The following is a 20,250-nucleotide window of genomic DNA, read 5'->3' on the forward strand; positions in this document are numbered from 1 at the left end:
GCACATGATCTTATCAAGGGCACAATTTCCTCATAAATGCTCTTTATGGATAAACTTTAAGTGCTACTGATACAAACAAAACAAAACAAAGCAAATCCTGGGGAAGGCCAGCCTGCATAAGAAAAGAGTCTAGTTAAATGCCTGTAACATGGCCAAAATTTCACAAAGTAAATAGTTTTGCAAAGAAACTATGCACATTATGCACAGAGTAGTACAGAAGTATTAGAAATCCATGCCTTTAGCATACTAGTTTAATAAACACAAATACTGCTTTTGTCAGAACTTATAAAATATTTTAGAAGTAGTATCTCCTTACACAGATATCCTGGACCCCCATCTACAGGATTAGTTACAACTCCTTTCTTCTTTTACAGAATAAAAGCCTGAGATTTCAGTTAGGGGCAGCTACATAATGATTTCTTACTGTATGACAACCCAAGTAGCTGATCACAAAAAGCAGTGTGGAGTGGTCATAAATCATACGGTGACACACAAGCATAGGAACCCTACCTTGTTATAATACAGAACCTAAATGCCATTGCTGCACTACTTGAAATCACAACTGAAACCCAAAGAAGAAAAGTATTAAGTCACTCAAGTTTTGTTAAATGAGCAGGAAAGAGAGGAAAAGAGAAAGGACAAATGAAACTGTGAATATATACAAACCATTGCTGCTATAAAAGCCAACAAGTTCTTCTGCGGGAATCCTAGAAACTGCCAACCATTTGTAATACAAGTCTCATAGAACTTATTCACAGAATTTTAAAAGTCATGATTTTCCACAACTCTTCTGGCTTAAAGCAATACTTACTTGGCAAGAACTTTGCAATTTGCTTAGTAAAGCCTTCTGAAACCAACTTATTAAGTCATATAAAGTGGAAAAAACAAAACAAAACAAAACCTAATAACATAGGACACAACTCAAAAACACCAAGTTTAAGTGAACATAGGAACAAACCACTGGCCAGATTCTAAGAGAATGACACAATAGCAAAGGGATCATGGTTCAAAGTTTATTATATTAAACTGTATTAACTTCAAAACTTTACCAAGTCAAGAACAATTTTAAAATTCTAGGTTTGTATAAAAAAGCTAATATAAAAAAATGGAACCACACTACTAAAAATTTCAAACATCTACAATACATAAATTCGAAGAAACACAGTATATCTCAATTGTTAGAAAACATGACATTTTCCTATATTTCAGACATGACAGTCAAAATTATATATTCAGAAAATATATAGAAAAGTAGACACTTAATGAAACAATGACTGGGGCTTGAAAAAAAACTGATGTGGCTATTTATTTACACAGACTTTTCTTCCCTTGGGTTGATCTGTAGAAAAACAATCTTGATGGGAACAACACACACACACACAAACATACACACACTGGCACGTGACATGCCTATGACACAATCATAGGATTTTATGCTTACAGGAAACCATACAAACAAGTTCTAAATGATCAAGTACATAGTATTAACAGATCTGTAACAATTTCACAACTAAAGATTAGAGCATTATAACAAGACCATGTATTAACCATGTACTACCCCAAAATACTTATTTCAATTTAAAATAGTTTTGAAATATAAAATATGCTTTAAAAGATGTTAGTATTTGACCAGAAGATACCAAAAGACTAAGACTTAAAATAATAACCTCAATAACCTAATTATATATGCAAGAAAAATAATTCAAATCAGGTTTAGCTTCTATAATACAAAAACAAACAAACAACAAACAGAATACCAATAACGTGATAAAACAAAAACAATACAACACTCTGTTTCATTACCCACTCCTATCCACTAACTTCCACTCCAATATTACTGAGAGAACAGTGTTCTTCCACCAAATAATAGTGATTGGTAACTGGCTATTCAGACTAAGCCTCAGCTCAGCTAGACAATTTAAACTCAAAACTGAATGTAACTATAATAAATACTATTGCTTCACCTATAAACACACATGTGCAAAAATATATAAGATCTTTACCTAAGTTTTAGATTTTTATCCCAGCTCCTAAAAAAAATTACAATTTCAGTCTTCAAGTTCATAGGTTGTAAAGATGACATTTTTCACAAGATTTGTCAATATATTTATGGAACGAATTTTACCTCAACTCATAACAATGACTCAGTTAATTATCCCACTAAATGATAACCAGTTTTTAAATATACATTAGTTTATACACACACACACACACACACACATACTAAAATTCAAAACACAGAGTACTATTTAGCCATTTAGCATTGATTAAAAATTCAATTAAACAAAGAGTTTCATTTAATGTCAATGAAATGATTCCTAATGATATTCTGTTATAGAATCAGTGTCTAGCCCAATCGTCATCAGAGAGGCTTCCTCCAGCATCTGATCGGAACAGATCCAGAGACCCACAGCCAAACATTAGGCAAGGCTTGGGGTAACACTAGAGAAGATGGGAGAGGGGCCCAGAATACCAGGAGAACATGGCCCACAGAATCAACTAAGCAGGACTCAAAAGAGTTCACACAGACTGAAGCAGTAACCACAGAGCTTGCATGTGTTTGTATGCAAGGCCCTCTGCTTACATGCTGTGGTTGTTTAGCTTGGGGGTCTTGATGGACTCCTAACAATGAGAGTGAGGGTGTCTCTGACTCTTTTGTCTGCTCTTGAGACCTTTTTTCCTGGATGGGTTGCCTCATCCAGCCTTGATATGAAGGTATATACCTAGTCTTACTACAACTTGCTATGCTATGTTCAATCATTATCATTGTGAGGCCTGCTCTTTTCTAGAGGGAGTCGGAGGAGGAGGAGCAGTGGGTGTGGGGAGAACTGAGGCGCTGAGGGACTGGGAGGTTGTGGTCATGATATACTATATGACAGAAGAATAAATTAAAACAAAAAGGTTCATTGCAAAGCAATGAATAACCTAAAACTAAACATCATCTGAAAATGTTTAAAAAATGAGTCAAAAGATAAAATTATATCTGTCTAAAACAAACTACAACAATATACTATTCAGAAAGTTCAACATAAAGATTGAAGCTTTGGTGAGGAGACTAATATATAAACAGGAGCCAATGAAATCTTCATTATCAAACAGTACAATTTCCTAGAGCATAAGATAAATACTGAAAACAGAATTCTTATTCATCCAATATAACCTAATAGTAACAGTATTTTGCATATAAGAAAAAAACAGATATCAGATTATCAGGCAAATATTATATTAGCCTACTTAACAATTTCTGCCAATCCTGAATAGATGCCATGAATTTTCATATTATCCTATGGATATAAGCTAATTTTAACTAACGCAATTACATGAGCTCCAAACAAACACAACTGAGAAATGGAAACAATATTGTTTCAAACATAGCAAAAAAGAATCACTAAACTTATGCAAGAATGCATACCTCCTTGCTCTGATTACAGCTATGAATAGGATGTTATTCATTTGAATAGCATAGTATTTTGGAAAGCATTTTATTTATCATCATTATTAATAGTGTGGGGAGGTGCACGTGACACAGCATGCCTGTAAAAGCCAGAGGCCAACACTGTGGAGCCTCTTTCTGCCTTTCTGTAGACTCACAGGATTCACACTCAGGTTATCCAACTTTCATGACAAGTACTTTTACTCACTAGGTCATCTTGCTGACCCCAGTTTTGAGGGGGAGGAAAAAAAAATCAATCAACCATTTTAATGTCAGTTAGCAGAGTTAATTTTTATGTATTTATGAATTATGTATTATATGTTATCATTTAATCATAAAAGGAAATAAAGAATTTAAAAGAAAGCAAGTCCTTTTGGTATGCCATACCTAGTACAGTTTTAGATAAAGCAATTAATTTCCCTAGTTTCTTGTGTTTCTGTTATCTGTTATCAAAGTATCTGGATGTACAATTCTAGAATTTTTAAAAAATTCAAGGATTAACAGTAATTTTTTCTAAATCTCTGGTAAAAACTTGTTAAGATTCCACATGCTGTTCTAAAATGTGATTCAGAAATTTTAAAAACCTTATCCTAAATGCAAATTCTTTATCAGAATCCAGACCAAACTTAACTGCAAAGACACATGGCATAGACTGGAAAGAGAAAGTCTTAGTTCTAGATTGTTTATATAAATGTTTGCTGATATCTGTTGAAAGAAAATTTCAGAAGGAAGTTATCTTTTCAGAGTATCTGTAAATCCAATAACAATCTGTACAGTTTCTGCTATCAAGAAGCTATTGCAATATGTTTAAAGATACAAAACGAAAACAGAATTGTCGGTCCAGTTCTCAATCTTCTACAACACTGATGAGTTTAGAGATAAAAATTTTAATCTCCCAGCTACATTGGCTATGAGCACAAAATAGATGACTGAAAATACACTGCCTTATTTAATAGCTCAATTTAACTACATGGTGTAACACCAGTGTGAAAATAAATGCAGCTCCCTTGTTCATCAGAAATACTCGGCATTTACTATAGGATCCAGCTTTAGACTGATACTGTATCATAGTGTAATAGGAGACTTGGAGAAAAGTTTCTGTCTTCTGAAGAACCAAAAAGAAAAAAGATGGCCAGCCACTCTGATGAATCCAAAGAGAAGTATGAAAAAATTACTACTGTAAAAACGTCTTTAATAAAAAAGAATCACTGCTTCAGCTTTCAGTACTGTGGAGTCATCAGACCCTGATTCAAGTTTGTCTTCACCTATTAACATTACCTTACTGGGGTTCACTTTGAGCCAGTTAGACTTCACTCCGGAGATTTCAGATAGAAAATGAGACATCTGAGGTATTGTTCCTCCTAGATTAGATAAGAAGGAAAGGTATAGCTGTATGTTGTTTGCTAACTATCCATCTTGATCTTAGTAGAAGAAATAAAAAATAGGACCCATTATCAAGATTTATATTTTGTTGGCTTTTTTTTCCTCTTTGAAAAAAAAAAATCAAACCAAAAATACTATTGGTTTTTAAGCATTAACTTTAGCTTTCATAAGCAAGGTTACTCATGGAACGGACTTCAGTTTTTCCTTTAGGCATCTTCAGTATAAAATCCTTTATTCTCAATTCCAAGAGGCCGCAATGCCAAGGCAGCTGGTTTGCATGTGTCAGCATGCAGCTCAGAGCATGACTTAAGCAAAAGAGAAAGGTTGACACTGTTTGGAGTTGATGCTGCAGACTTCCAGATGAAGATGCATTCGCTCAGCGATGGAAGTACACAGGCTCAGTCATAGCTGTCTGTATTCACGTTCACATTGATACTTGTTAGTAAGCCAAAAGCCAAGCCCAATTCCACACATATTTCAGGGTCATTCTTCATAGTTAAAAAATAAAAACTTGAATCTCATACTAACTAACCTTGTGATTTCTATTTATTGTGTACATAATCCAGATAAAGCAATTAAATGCTTTTATGAAAATAAATCAAACATATGTAAATAATAACTGCTACTAAATTTGTCAATTTCCAGTATGTTTTTATACACTAGGTAGAGCACCAAAATATTATGGTCTACCTCATAATTTTAGCCATTTTTATAATTTAGAACTGAATAACAAAAAAAAATGAGTGAATATTAGTAATAATAAACAGTTGGAAGTTTTCTACTTCACCTTGTCCATTTTTTTCATGAAACTTCCTTAAGAATTCTTAAGATAGAGTTGCAAAATGAATTCTAAACTACAAGTTCTGATAAATCTTACTTCTACACAACAAAGTGACTCCTTTGTCATAGGCAATGTTATGGTCCTGGGCCTCTAATAATAAAATATCCAAATGAAGCACAGTATTATTAACCAAGTTGTCCAAAACATGCAAAGATGACTTTCCAACTCCTAAGTTACCTGCTTTCTGGTCATTTCTCACAAATGGCGTGGTAGACACACATGTATTCTATCCACACATATTCTAAATATTTTGTCCTTACAACAATTGCTTCAAAATGCTTGAGTTAGATACATCAAAATTATTCCAGAAAAGCATCACTAGCCAAGTCTCTCAAACTATACAAGAGTTCATTCCAATGGCAATGCTTAACCAACTGGTGCTAAACGCTGCTGATCATAACATGATCTGCATTTGAAAACTGAAACACATCATAGCAACCACAGAAGAAGCCATCATAGCAATAGCTGACACGTACGTGTGCATGCTTAAGAATCTGATACATGAATTCATTATCATCTTTAATAAATACTGTGCTTATATTATTCGGCTACACACATTATCAAAACACACACTTTAGCTAACATATTTATACCTTCAATGAGCTGGCTTTCTGCTGAGGGCACACTTTCTAGTAGCGTGGGACCAGTTGAGCTTGAGCCTTCCACTGCCTGCCTCTTCTCAAAACTAAACTCTGGAAGCCGTGGAGCTTGAGGTCTCGTTTTTCTTGCAGGATTCAAGAAAAAACAGTAGGCACATCGAAAAGCTGCATAGAATTTTTTTTTAAAGAAAAAAAAAAAGTCAACCAAATTTCAAAAATTTATCAGACAACTCACAAGATTACTTTTATAAATAGCCAGATTCAAGTTAAAATTTTTAACATGAATTGGTTACCTTATTATATATAAAAAGTATTCAAATCGACATTAATTTTAAAGCATATTGCATAATTACTATGAGAATGTAAATATTGATTTTAAAGTAGAAAGGGTATAAAAAGTTAAATAGTAGTACAATAGCAAAATTATATAAAATTATTTAAGTAATTGACAGAACTTGCATTTCTAATCAATAAAATAAGTGTACATTTTGAAATCCAGAATCTTGTTCAAGAAGATGTAGTATGCTAAATTTCTGAAGCAAAATTTATCATGTGATCATTTATAACAGCTGCATGTGAAAATAATTGATGACCTCAACTGTAAATGCTAATGCTTAGATCCCACCCCCAATAATTAATTCAGACTCCCTGTAGATAGAACAACATCTGAGAATAGCTGGCCTGGAGGCTGTGCATTATAAGAAAGAACTTGAGTTATCTTTTCTGCTTTGTTTTAGTATTAAATAAGGAGACAATGTACCTGGCCAGTATGTACAGGCAGTACCTAAAATAAAGTGACATTACACAGGATGGACAAGAATGATACATTTCAGAGTAAAATGTTTACCTAACTATCCATAAGTCCTTACCAATATATTCAAATTCTTCCTTCAAAGCCATGCCATTGTGAGAAAAACACTGCTGACATATGAGGGCGTACCTACACCACAGAGAAAATAAGACTCCAGTTACAGATAGAGCTCACCAGAGACGCCACTCGGCTGTGCTATAATAAAGGAATGTTACCAAATCATTAACAACCAGTATGGAAGGTAGTTTAAGAGTTGGGAGGTGCTTGCTTAGCATGTGCAAGATCCTGAGTTCTTTCCCAGCACCTAATAAGTACTTAAAAATAAAATAAACGCAGGGCATAAAGCATAAAGTACACACACAAAAATAGGTGTATATATGCATGTATACATATAGACATCTGTCTACCGTATAGATGATATTAAAAATAAACTAAGGAACAGCTGAATATATCCTAAGTTCACAGAAACAAGTTTAGTCTGAGGACTTGAGAAATGCTTAGCAGTTAAGATCATAGCATGCGCTGCTCTTCCAGAGGACTTGAGTTTAATTCCCAGCACCCACACCAAGCATCTCACAACCACCTGTACTACAGCTCCAGTGGACTCATGCCTCTGGCTCCTGCATTCACATACACACAATATAAAATATTAAAAAAAAAGAGAAAATTTTAAGTTCAGCAACAGTTTTCTCAATGATTTATTCCTGGGGATAATGGCTTCCAAATTTGTGATTAGATAAGACTGGAAATAATGGGGTCTTCTTAGAGATTTATAACAAATGTTTTAAAAAATTAAAAATTAAAAAAAAAGTCCTAAAGAATCTTACAGAAAATACATTTAACTCTGTATAATTGGGACCAATAGTAAAATTTTATACGATATGGCTCCTGTGTGTTTCTCACTTATCAGTAACACGTACGTATTGGTCTCATTTTCTGTTCTCTAATCAGAACTTAAGAGATTCTTAGCTTAATAAAATCATTCATTCTGTTTTGAATATACAACTCATATAAACATTAAACTATAGTCCCTTTATGAAACTGATAACAGCTAGTAAAGTTGTCAAATATGTTCTCATGAATTTTTTTGAAAGTCTACATAATGACAAATGCTCTGCACACTCCCAGAATTATAGTAAGGAACAAATAATATAATAATCTGAGAAACATTTGAAAAACAGCAAGAGCTAAATAATGCAAATTGTCTTCATTATTATTGGAAGAATTTCCATCACTACCAACAACAGTGATTCATATAAAAATTTACTTCATATAATAATTTGAACAAATAATTCAATTTCTCTAATATGATAGCAGAATTAAAACGTACAAATACAAACCAAACATCACACACACACACACACACACACACACACATCCATTGTCCAATGTTTTCTCATATTCCTTTAACTACTAGCATAGCATTACCTGTTCTGTGGACCATCACCAACTAAGTATTCAACAATTCTATCCAGAGCACCTCGTTCTCGGGGGAGAATGGGTCTTGCTAAAGGTGGACCTGGAGGGTGAAGGCCTAGCAAATAAATAAAAACACGTGAAACCTGTATGTAGAAGATACACAAGATTTAATTCAACTTCCAAAGTGGTCTAAGATTGTTAGAACATTTAAAAGATTTTAACAAAGCAACAAAATACTCTTATAAATCTCTGTACAATATTAAATATTCATTAAACCTACCATACTATAAAAATCTACTACATATGTACTACACCAAAACAACCAACATGATTCATTAGGGTATGAAACTATGTTGGGTTCTGTACTAACTAAATTTTAAAATAGCCTACTCCTAAAAGCCTATGATACGAATTTGAAGACTTCCACTTTGGACTCAGAGAAACAGATCAGGTTTATCTTCCCAAAAGACTATGAGAAATATATGAAGTGTATGAAGAATTAACAACATGTGTGTCAGGCAATATAGGTTAAATTTCACTTACAAACTAAAAACCAAGATAAGCCCTTGCAACTGTTTCAGTCTTTTTTGTTTTGTTTTGCTTTGGGTATTTTTTTCCTCCATTAATTTCACGTTTATTTATTTTACATCCCAATTGCTGCTCCCAGCCTTTTCTTACAATTTGTAAGCAGAGGTAAAAGGCTAAACCCAGAGGAGCGGTAGCTGTCCCTAGAGTTGAGAAGATAGCACCGGAATTCTGGAGAAGACAATGAAGCTCAATTCACAAGACAGTGACAGAGAAGGAGGTCAATGTGGAGGAAAGAAAAGGAGAAACCCCTCCAGAGGGACTATCACTCAGTAGATTACAGCCATGCATCTGAGGAAACTGAGAAGAGAAAATTGTCTTTCAAAAAAATTAAAGGAAACAATATTTACAGAATGATTGCCTATTTCCAAGAGTTAAAGAAGAAAAGCTTGAAGATGAGGAGGAAGAAGAAGAAGGAGGAGGAGGAGGAAGAGAAGGAGGAGGAAGAGGAAGAGGAAGAGGAGAGGAAGAAGAGAAATATACCTCTTGTATTGTATTGTAAAATTTGCAATGTCTGGCATTCAAAAAATACTAGCCATGTAAACAAAGAAACAAAAATACTATAGTAAGAAAAAAATAAAAATTGTTTCAGATATGACTGAATTGGCAGGCAAAAGTCCTAAAACACTTATTATATCTAACTTGACATGTTTGAGAATTTAGTGAAAAGACTAGGTATGCTAAATAAAGACATGGAGAAAAAACTAAAATACCAAAACTAAATTTCAAACATGAACGCAACAGTATGTAGGGTTTAAAAAAAAAAATCAACAGATGGGATAAACAAGTATTTAGACATTATTAAATATGTAATATAACATGTTATTAATAATTAATAATATAATTATAATTATATATATTTGTGTACTTGAAGACATAGCAATAGAAACCATATAAATTAAAATAGAAAAAGACCAAAAATTAAGGGGGCAGAGGAGATCAGTAAGTTGTAGAATAATATCAAATATTCAAATAAACAGTTATCTAAAGAAAAATATATACACAATTAAGAAATACATATTTTTCCAAATTTGAAAGTTTTAAAACCAGTTAGCAAAGAATCTTAACAAATCCCAAACACAAGACATAATTTTGCACCCCACCCTCCCAAAATGAGCAAACTGCTTAAAAGAAGGCCAAAAGGTGCATTATAGAGGAAAGGAAATAAGAATGACAGCCAACTTTCATCAGGTGCAAACTAAAATGAAACTTATCATTGACATCTTGAAAATGAAAGCTGTCAGACTAGAATATATATCCAGCAAAAATGTCTTTTTTAAATGAAGGCAATGCAAAATGAGGTCTTTTCTCAGATGTTCAAAACACAAAAATTTATCATTGGTCAAACAACAGTATGGGAATGATTTTTAGAAGTCCTTAAGACCAAAGAAAGTGACAATAGATTAAAAATATAAAAGACTTGGGCTGCAGCAGATCTTGGTGTCGGTTAACTCCTGTTAGCTTTGGTGGTTCCTGCAAGGTCCCACACAAAGGCTCACCACCATCTCTAACTCCAGGCTCACAGCATCTAATGCCTCCCTTCTGTCCTCGCGGGAGCTAGGTGCACAAATATATACGGCAGAGCTTGGAGTGAGCACATTTGATCCCAGCACTTGGGAGGCAGAAGCATGGTTAACTATGGCTTACATAACAAGTTCCAAGCCAGTGAAATTTACATAGTAAGACTGTATAACTGATTAAAGAAAAAAATTAAAGGGAGATTTATAATATGTATAGTAATAAAATGTAAAAATAAAAGCAAAAAGGAAATGAAAAGTAGCAGACTAAGTGTAAAAAGTGAAAAGTATAAAAGTAATATCCCCAGCAATATCTGAAACCCCAATAAACTTTTTTAAAAAATAATGCTAAATAAATAACATCAAGGCCAAGAGAAGAAAAATATAAGTATATTATTGTCAGATCTTTAAAACTGTATGCGAGATGGCATATCAGTTGAACAACTGTGACTACAGAGATTTACTTAACTTCAGTACAACCACTAAAATCACGTGTCAAAAAAGTGTTAGCAGCAATATGGCAGTGAAAAGGTTAAATGTAGTCAAACAATTTCAGCTCAAAGGGATAGAGAAAATGAGGGACAGGATAGCACACACATAGGACCAATGAGTTTACTTCATAGAGAACATTTAAACTCAAACTCACACATAATCATTGCATCAAATTTCAGACACTCCTATGATGAAACTGTCTGTCTGACTGAAAAAAAAAAAAGCAACTGTTCATTAAACGCTCTGTATAACTTTTTAAATGAAAACAGGAAAAATAAATAAATTTAAGTTAAAAATTACAGAAAATATATAAATCTGCTAACACTAAGTATAGGAAAACTTGAATGACTACAAAGTTCACCATGACAAAAGCATCAACTTATCAAGAACAAGGGGCCAGCATGATGGCTCAGTAGACAGAGGTGCCTACCCTCAAGCCTGATAGCCCGAATTCAATCTCTGGAGCCCACATGGTAGAGAGAACCTAAGCCCTCATGTTGTCCTCTAACCTCCATACCCATGCACACACCCATGCACACCCACACATAAATGAATAGATGTGACTGTTTTTCATTAAAGAACAACATACCAAGCACTTAAGTGCATCGTACAAAGCTTCCAACACAAAACAAAACTAACAAAAATTTAATAAATTTAAGAAAAAGACAAATCTAAAATTATAGTTGACAGTTTTAACATTTTTCTATCAGTAATTTGATCTGCATAAAATTAGGAAAAAAGAAAAGACTTGAACACTCACTACTCCCAGCTTTACTTAATGGACTTTCATACCTGCTCTGCCCAACAGGAATAAATAAATACATGTTTACTCAAGCAGACAGAAAGCAGTTACAAAGATACTGTGTAATGGGTCATAAAACAGGTTTCAATACATTTAATCAGTTTCAAAACAGCATCCATTTTCTGATTAAAGGATTAGGATCAGCAACAGAAAACAGCTAAACACTCAACCAAACATTTAGGATTAAGTTATATCTAAATAACTCAGTATGCAAAGCAAATCAAAACAGAAATTAGAAAATACTTAGCTAAATAAAAATAAATAAAAACTATAAAAAATATGTATACAGTTAACAGAGGATGTAAGCAAACATTCTACCACTGAGCTACATTCCCAGTTAGATGTTAAAAGCATTTACATCAACTTGCTGGAGTATTTCAGTCTTGTACATATTAAAACTGAACATGTCCACAAAGCAATCTGGGCACATAAAAGCCTTTATTAAGGCTTTTTAAGTTTTTAAGTATTTTAAGTTTTCTGCAACTTGGTAATAACTTGGTTAAATAACCTGGTAACGTTAAAAATAGTATATCTTAATACTCATGCTGCGTGGGCAACAGTAAATAACCATCAAAAGGAATTATCGTGGGAACACGGGGCATTCTTACAATTTGGCAAATTATCAAGTACCTGCTGGTTATTAATTTTCAAGCATATGGGAGCACTGTGATCATATAAATTAAATTGATTCTCTTACAAATATATTAAAACAGAAAAATGAACTATTAATCTTCTCTATGATAAATTATTTAACTCCTTCACATTTTTTGGCAATGTACAATATAAACAGTATTTTCATAGAATCTAATTAAAAACTTGGGCAAAACATGCTTTATTAAACTCCAGCTGCTTGTACAGCCCTGTGCTATAACGCAGTCCTTACAGCTATGGGAGTGCTCAAGTTGCATGTGAGTTAAAAGACTCTTACCCAAAGTTCTTACATTAAACAACCAAAACTTGAATTTACAAGTTATAGGTATCTCAAATTAATTATTTCAAATCCATTTAACTGTCTCAATTTCACAAAATATATGACTATTTATACATAAAATTTTGAGGTATTACTAAAATCATCTTAAGTGCTGTAAAATTTTTATGTATTTCATTTGTAGTCAGTTCTTTTAATGTGTAAATCAATAGTTTCCTAGTCTTCTATAATCTCAGTTGAGTTTTTAAAGGAATACAAGAATCTACCATAAGTAACACTAGGTTTTTTTTAATTTACATAAATTATCCACCTGATTAAAGTAGTATCTGGTCTCAAATCATTATAAACTCTAGTTATATAACAGTCAGTCATGAAATACTACAGTACCTGAATTAGAATTAAATACCATAAATATAGCTTACTCTTATTTAATAATCTGACATGGGGAAATACAATAAATAATGCCACCTGCTAAAGCAGTGAGTGGATTTCCATGCCCCCAATCACACATTAAAAAAAAGAAAAATACAAAGTATGTTATACCCCTGAATAAAATCTACAGATCTATCACACTCCTGGTAGAACTTAAAGGAGCCTAATCAAAGAATACTACTACAGTTCCATGACTTAGAAGGAAAAGAATCTACTAGCTCTTATTTACAAAAGTAATATCAGGCACCACAATGCTTGAATATTTTCCTGAAATATGGTAATTGTCATGTTTTACTGTCTATATGAGGAATTAGCAAGGAATATAAGTACTTCCTAAAGCGTTCCCCTCTATCCCTACCATATATAAATCTGGAGCCATTCTAAGAATTGAATATAAAAAGATAATGCTACACTGTAGACTACAGAATGCTACAAAGTTTTATTGCCATTTAAACAAAGAAGCCATAACAGTTAAATGAGCTCAAGAAATAGGTTTTGGTATCACAAGGTGCCAGCTGTAAAGAGTTATAGCTAATTGAATATGGAACTCCTGCTTAATCAGATAACTGCTCTGCTATTTCCAAATGAAATGCCATTTCCATACTGTCTGAAAATGGCCCATTTTATTGGTAACCAGAGAAAACAATATAAACTGTAAATAACATTAAGTGCTCTGTTTACCCATTCCAGGAACTGAAGTAGCAGGGGATCCAAGGCGCCTGGGCAAGGCTGGAGCAACAGTTCTTTCTGGCGGTCCCCCAGGAGCTGAAGCGTCCTTCGCTGGCCCAGGAGACACTGGACCTTGTGGAGGAGGACCCTGACTAGAGCTTGCTGGTGCTGGGGAAAGGTTTCTTTGAGCTGCAGTTCGCTGACGAATCTCTGAGAATAATAAGCATATTTTAGACTTAATGTCCAATACACCATATTAGCCACGACCACAAATGATGTTGGCTAAAATTTTGTGGCAACAAAAGACACTGCATTTAACCACTTATAATGGAACTCTACATAGAGAACTCTTTTTATAAACACATAATTCAACTGTATGTTTATACAACAAAATTTGATTTGTCTATCTACTAACATTTTAAAAATAAATTCAATATAATAACATCGCCACCCAGTTATGTGTCACATCTTTTAATAATAAGCCTTCCTACGATACAAAAAAGGAAACATCAGAATTAGTGAAACTTTAAACAGATTTGCTTTCAAAACTAAAAATAGTAATTTTAGTGAGGGAATATATCATAAATATTCTGGAATAATAAAATAATCCAAGTAGTCATAAAAATGCTATTGAAAACTTGACTTCACTACTTTGCTACCCATTGCTTTTTTTTAATTAGATATTTTCTTTATTTACATTTCAAATGTTGTCCCCTTTCCTAGTTTCCCCTCTGAAAACCCCCATCCCTTCTACCCTCCCCCTGCTCACCAACCCACCCACTCCTGCTTCTTGGCCCTAGCATTCCCCTATACTGGGACATAGAACCTTCATAGAACCAAGGGCCTCTCCTCCCATTGATTACCAACTAGGCCATCCTCTGCTACCTATGCAGCTAGAGCCATGAGTTCCACCATGTGTTTTCTTTGGTGGTTTAGTCCCTGGGAGCTCTGGGGATACTGGCTAGTTCATATTATTGTTCCTCTTATGGGGCTGCAAACCACTTCAGCTCCTTGGATACTTTCTCTAGCTCCTTCATTGGGGACCCTGTGCTCAGTCCAATGTATGACTGTGAGCATCCACTTCTGTATTTTTCAGGCACTGGCAGAGCCTCTCAGGAGACAGCTATATTAGGCTCTTGTCAGCAAGCTCTTGATGGCATCTGCAATAATGTCTGGGTTTGGTGGTTGTTTATGGGATAGATCCCCAGGTAGGGCAGTCTCTGGATGGTCATTCCTTCAGTCTCTGCTTCACACTTTGTCTCTGTAACTCCTTCCACGGGTATTTTGTTCCCCCTTCTAAGAAGGACTGAAGTATCCACACTTTTTGGTCTTCCTTCTTCTTGAGTTTCATTTGTTTTGCAAACTGTATCTTGAGTAGTCTGAGCTTCTGGGCTAATATCCACTTATCAGTGAGTGTATATCATGTGTGTTCTTTTGTGATTGGGTTACATCACTCAGGATGATATCCTCCAGATCCATCCATTTGCCTAAGAATTTCATAAATTCATTGTTTTTAATAGCTGAGTAGTACTCCATTGTATAAATGTACCACATTTTCTGTATCCATTCCTCTGTTGAGGGACATCTGGGTTCTTTCCAGTTTCTGGCTATTATAAATAAGGCTGCTATGAACATAGTGGAGCATGTGTCCTTACTATACATTGGAGCATCTTCTTTTAGCTCCATTGTTTATTTTCATATGCATTTTGCCTTTTCTAAATCAATGGCATCTCTTATCTCACTTATTCATTACGTAGCCTAGGCTACAAGGGGAGACCCAGGGTAAAAAAAAATACAACAAAATAAGCAAGGAATGAGGCTATAGTTAAGTAGTGAAACATTTGTCAAGAACTTGCAGAGCCCTGGATTCAGTCCCTAATACTAGAAAAGGGAAACTAAAAGAATAATGTAAGCAGTCTTAAGTAATCTAGTTTACAAGGTGATTACTTTTTTCAGGGAATGAAAAGATGGCTTAGCAATTAATATATTTGATGCCCTTGCAGAGTACTTTAACTTCAACTCCACAGGCCCAGGAAGGCATGTAGCACACTTACACAAATAGAAAAAATTAGAAAAAAACAAAGCCCTTGTATACATAGAATAAAAATATTTTTAAGTTACTTATTTTATATTTAAGTGTTTGGCAGTCATGTATGTAGGTCTGCTATGTGCATGTCTGGTATCCTCATCAGATCCCCTGGAACTGGAGTTAGAAATGGTTGTGAGCTACCATGTAAGTGATGCTGGGAACAGAGCCTAGGTCCTCTGTAAGAACAAGTGCTTCTCATTACTAGCCATCTCTTGAGACCTTAAACATTTTTTTTAAGTACAGATATTAGGGATACTGGAGAGATGGCTTTCCCACAGTTTAGAGCAGTGCTGGTTCTACCACAGAACCTGAGTTTGGTTCCCAGCACCCATGCTTACAATGGTCTGCAACTCCAGATCCAGGGGATCTGATGCTCTTCTGTCCTCTCCTAGCACCAGGCATGCACGTGGCACAAGATAAACATGCAGGCAATCACTCATATTAAATAAAATAATAAAATACGAACATTAATTTACATATTAAATACTTCTCAAGTTATTTATGAGTTTCTTTAGTGAAAATCTAAGTGCAAACAATAAGATCTGCATTGTTAATAATTCTTGATATGAATATTCTATAATAAAAATAACTGTAACTTATTTTTATTTTTCAAAACTGACCAAGGCATCTTCAATAGTAACTTGAATAACAACTCCCAGCATCTGGAAGCTATAGACTATTCACAGAGTTATCTCCTTAGCAACTGGAGAAGAGACTGTGCAAGCACATAGTTGCTTGCTGATTCTCTCATGGAAAGGGTGGCACATCTAAAGCACTATATTACCAAGCATTATGTTTATAATGCCTCTCAAGAGTCTTGGTAAATAATTGGGGTGATTTACTGATGACTCCTCCTGTCCTCTACTTTCCAAATTTAATCACCATCAAAGTACATCAACCTACCCTTGAGCTCTCTCTCTAATCCAGTGGTTCTCACCTTTCTAATGCTGTGACCCTTTAACACAGTTCCTCATTTTGCAGTAAACCCCAACCATAAAATTATTTTCATTTTGTTTCTTCATAGCTGTAATTTTGCTACTGTGATGAACTGTAATGTAAATATCTGATATGCAATCTATCTAATATGTGACTCCTATAAAAGTGTCATTCACCTCCAAAGGGGGTTGAAACCCATAGGTTGAGAACCACTGCTCTAGTCTCCTCTTTATCCACATGTTGCCATAACTGTTTGGTGCATACCCTCTTCTCATAGTTATACTAGATGATATCATAATTGATTTATATATCTCAGCTTTGTTCTCTGTTCTATCCAATCTCCAAGCTTAAAAAACAGTTTTCTTGATTTAGATTTCATCTTACACCAATCACAATGGCTAGGAGCAATAAAATAAATCCCAGCTCATGCAAGCAAGGATATGAAGTAAGAGGAACACTTGTCCATTCATGGTGAGACTGCAAACTTGTACAGCCACTCTAAAAATCAGTGTGGCAAAGTTGCTCAGGAAGATGGGAGTCCATCTACCTCAAGATCCAGCTATAGCACTCTTGAGATATACCCAAAATACTCATTCTTCCACAGACAGTTGTTCAACCATGTTCATTGCTCCTCTGTTCATAATAGCCAGAAGTTGGAAAAAAACCTAGATGCCCCTCAACAGATGAATAGATAAAGAAAATGTGGTGCATTTACAATATGGAATACTACTCGGCTGTTTTAAAAAAAAAAAAATGAAATGATGAAATTCCCAGGTAAATGGGTAGAATTAGGAAAAAAAATTATCCTGAGTGAGGTAACCCAAGAAAGACAAAGCTGTTGAATCAATTATAACCAAGCTATAATCTGTAGAACCACAGAGGTTAGGTAGAGAGTAAGGGACAAGGGGGACAGCTAGATTCCTCCTAAGAAAAGGAAATAGAATAATTATAGATGGATGGGAGACCTAGAACAGGAAGATCAAGTGGGTTGGGGGGAGAGGCGGGAGAAGGCTGGACAAGGGAGGGAATATGAGGAGAGACATCTAAACTGAAGGACCATTTGAGGTATAATATGGAAGCCTAATATAGTAGAAGGTTCCTAAAATATACAAATATATGAAGGATATATAAATATACAAATATATGAAGGATATATAAATGAATCATCAAATAATGGAAGAAACAAAGCCCCAACTGGACATCTCTTGTCACTAAATGAAGCTTCCAGTACCGGAAGCTTCTTGGCCAAATGGGTCCCATGGGAACCCCCAAACAACGCAGGCTGTTGCCAACACTGTAAGTTGTTCTCTACAAACTAATGGTGAGGCCCTATTGCTGAAGACAGTACCTACATAACTCAGTGGGCGATGAACAGTCCCAGCTGGTGCCTACATAGAACCTTTACCCCTACATGCTATCCCCTTTGGTACAGGAAGGTACTACACATGCTACCAACGGAAAAATGTAAACATGAACCCAGCTTACAAACCCTTGATTTACAATGGTGTCCTGCCTGCAAGATGATTGTACAATGGTGGGGCAAAGCTTAAGGAAATAATCAACCAATATCTGATTTGACTTAAGGCCCACTCCACAAGATGAAACCCACATCCAACTCTGCTTGGGTGACCAAGAATCTAAGACTAGATAGCCCAAGGACCCGGGGAGAAACCAAATACTACTGCTCTACTAGAGAACACAGCGATAAAATGACTTCTAATAACATTCTGCTATACCTAGTACCTTGATCAGCCATCATCAGAAAAGTTTCCTCCTATAGCAAATGGGAACAAATACAGAAACCTAAAGTCAGCCAAGAGACTTGAAACATTCAGCCCTAACCAGGATCTGTCCATCAAATCCCTCCCCTTAGGGATCAGGGAACTCCCACAGAAGAGGAGGAGGATACAGAGGCAGAAGGTATAGAGGACACTAAGCAAACAAGGCCTTCCAAATCAACAAGACGACATGAACGCGCAGAAAGAAGCATATTAGCAGTCCTTCAAGGCACAGGTTTTTTATATTCTATCACCTGAAAAGTACTTTCTCACATCTGTTCTCATTGAAAATTATTGTGATTTGTTTCTACCTTCTACTGTGGTCCTAAGTATACCAACTATTTATATGTGTGTAGTATACTCCTTTCAATGAAGAGCACTTAAGTAGGAACTACAACCTTATTCCTTCAAGATATGATAAGGTAACGGGCAAAGAGTATAAGCTTAATAAAGATCTATGAAAATGATCTATTTTCTTCCTACATTTCCATTTAAAATTTCCAACTCCCCATTACTCAACTCACATGCATGATAAATAGAATAATGCCCCCAACACCTACAACAACATTCCTAGGCCTTATAAAATTGGAACTAGAATTACAAATCAGCTCACCTGGTGTTTGCTCACTGCACTGAAAACCTCAGACTAACCTTAGGAGACTCTTACCTCACTCGCCATTTGCTCTGGCACTTCAAATTACATGTGCGTTCTGTTCTGTATGATATTTATCTTAACATTTACTTTTTTCTCATGTTGATGTCTTATTTCTAGTCTGATTTGTTTTTTAAGTCAACTCTGAACAACTTACACTTTATAACTAATCAATGCCTCATTTGGTAATTATTTTGAAAAATTTAAACAAAATTTAGAAATTCTAAAGAAAAAGAAGTTCCCATTAACTTTTGTCAATCAACATATTAGTGTCACATGCCTTTAATCCCAGCACTTGGGAGGCAGAGGCCAGTGGATTTCTGAGTTCAAGGCCAGCCTGGTCTAAAAAGTGAGTTCCAGGACAGCCAGGGCTATACAATACAGAGAAACTCTGTCTCGAAAAAAGAAAAAGAAAAAATAAAAGTAATCTCTAAGGCTAAGATACTGTGATTAGCACTATGAAAGAGATTTTGGATTGCCCACAGTGGGAAGCAAAAACACAATATACTACTATACATAATGTCATAAGCATAGAACTAACAAAGTATACTAGAGTCTAAGACAACTGGGATTGATTAAACTCAGTGATACAATATAGACAAGATTTGAAGTGCTTGAGATGAATACTGAAAAACACATGGAGACAGAAATGTTTCTGCTATCTATATTAAGATATATGTAGCAGGTTTAAATAAAGCCTTATAAATAAAAAACCAAGTAAACAAACAAACAAAGCCCTAAATCTGCCTCCCCCCAAACAGGGTGGAAGGTATCTATGTGCTTTTCTCTTAAATCTATATTCTGTGACTGTAGGCATTTGCTACTTATCAACCTTTATTTAATTCTACCAATACTAATTTACTGTCTACCTCTTTATTACATGG

At 34.8% G+C, this 20,250-nt stretch overlaps 1 protein-coding gene across 9 annotated transcripts in view; it reads right to left on the reverse strand.

The window, feature by feature from the left end:
- Lnpk (lunapark, ER junction formation factor) overlaps positions 1–20,250 on the reverse strand; it is a 64,623-nt gene that overhangs the window by 8,545 nt on the left and 35,828 nt on the right. For 6 of the 9 annotated variants that reach the window (XM_006500145.4, XM_006500147.4, XM_006500146.4 and 3 more), the window contains 4 exons: positions 13,924–14,121; positions 8,496–8,601; positions 7,126–7,196; positions 6,251–6,421 (listed from right to left, as the gene is read on the reverse strand). In XM_006500145.4, the coding sequence (XP_006500208.1) occupies positions 6,251–6,421; positions 7,126–7,196; positions 8,496–8,601; positions 13,924–14,121 (546 nt within the window). Of the gene's footprint in view, positions 1–4,711; positions 4,795–6,250; positions 6,422–7,125; positions 7,197–8,495; positions 8,602–13,923; positions 14,122–20,250 lie in introns of all 9 variants that reach the window. The other 3 variants (XM_030252057.1, XM_030252058.1, NM_001110209.1) reach the window with 1 other exon arrangement.

Source organism: Mus musculus, chromosome 2, assembly GCF_000001635.26.
Source record: "Mus musculus strain C57BL/6J chromosome 2, GRCm38.p6 C57BL/6J".
NCBI lineage: Eukaryota > Metazoa > Chordata > Mammalia > Rodentia > Muridae > Mus > Mus musculus.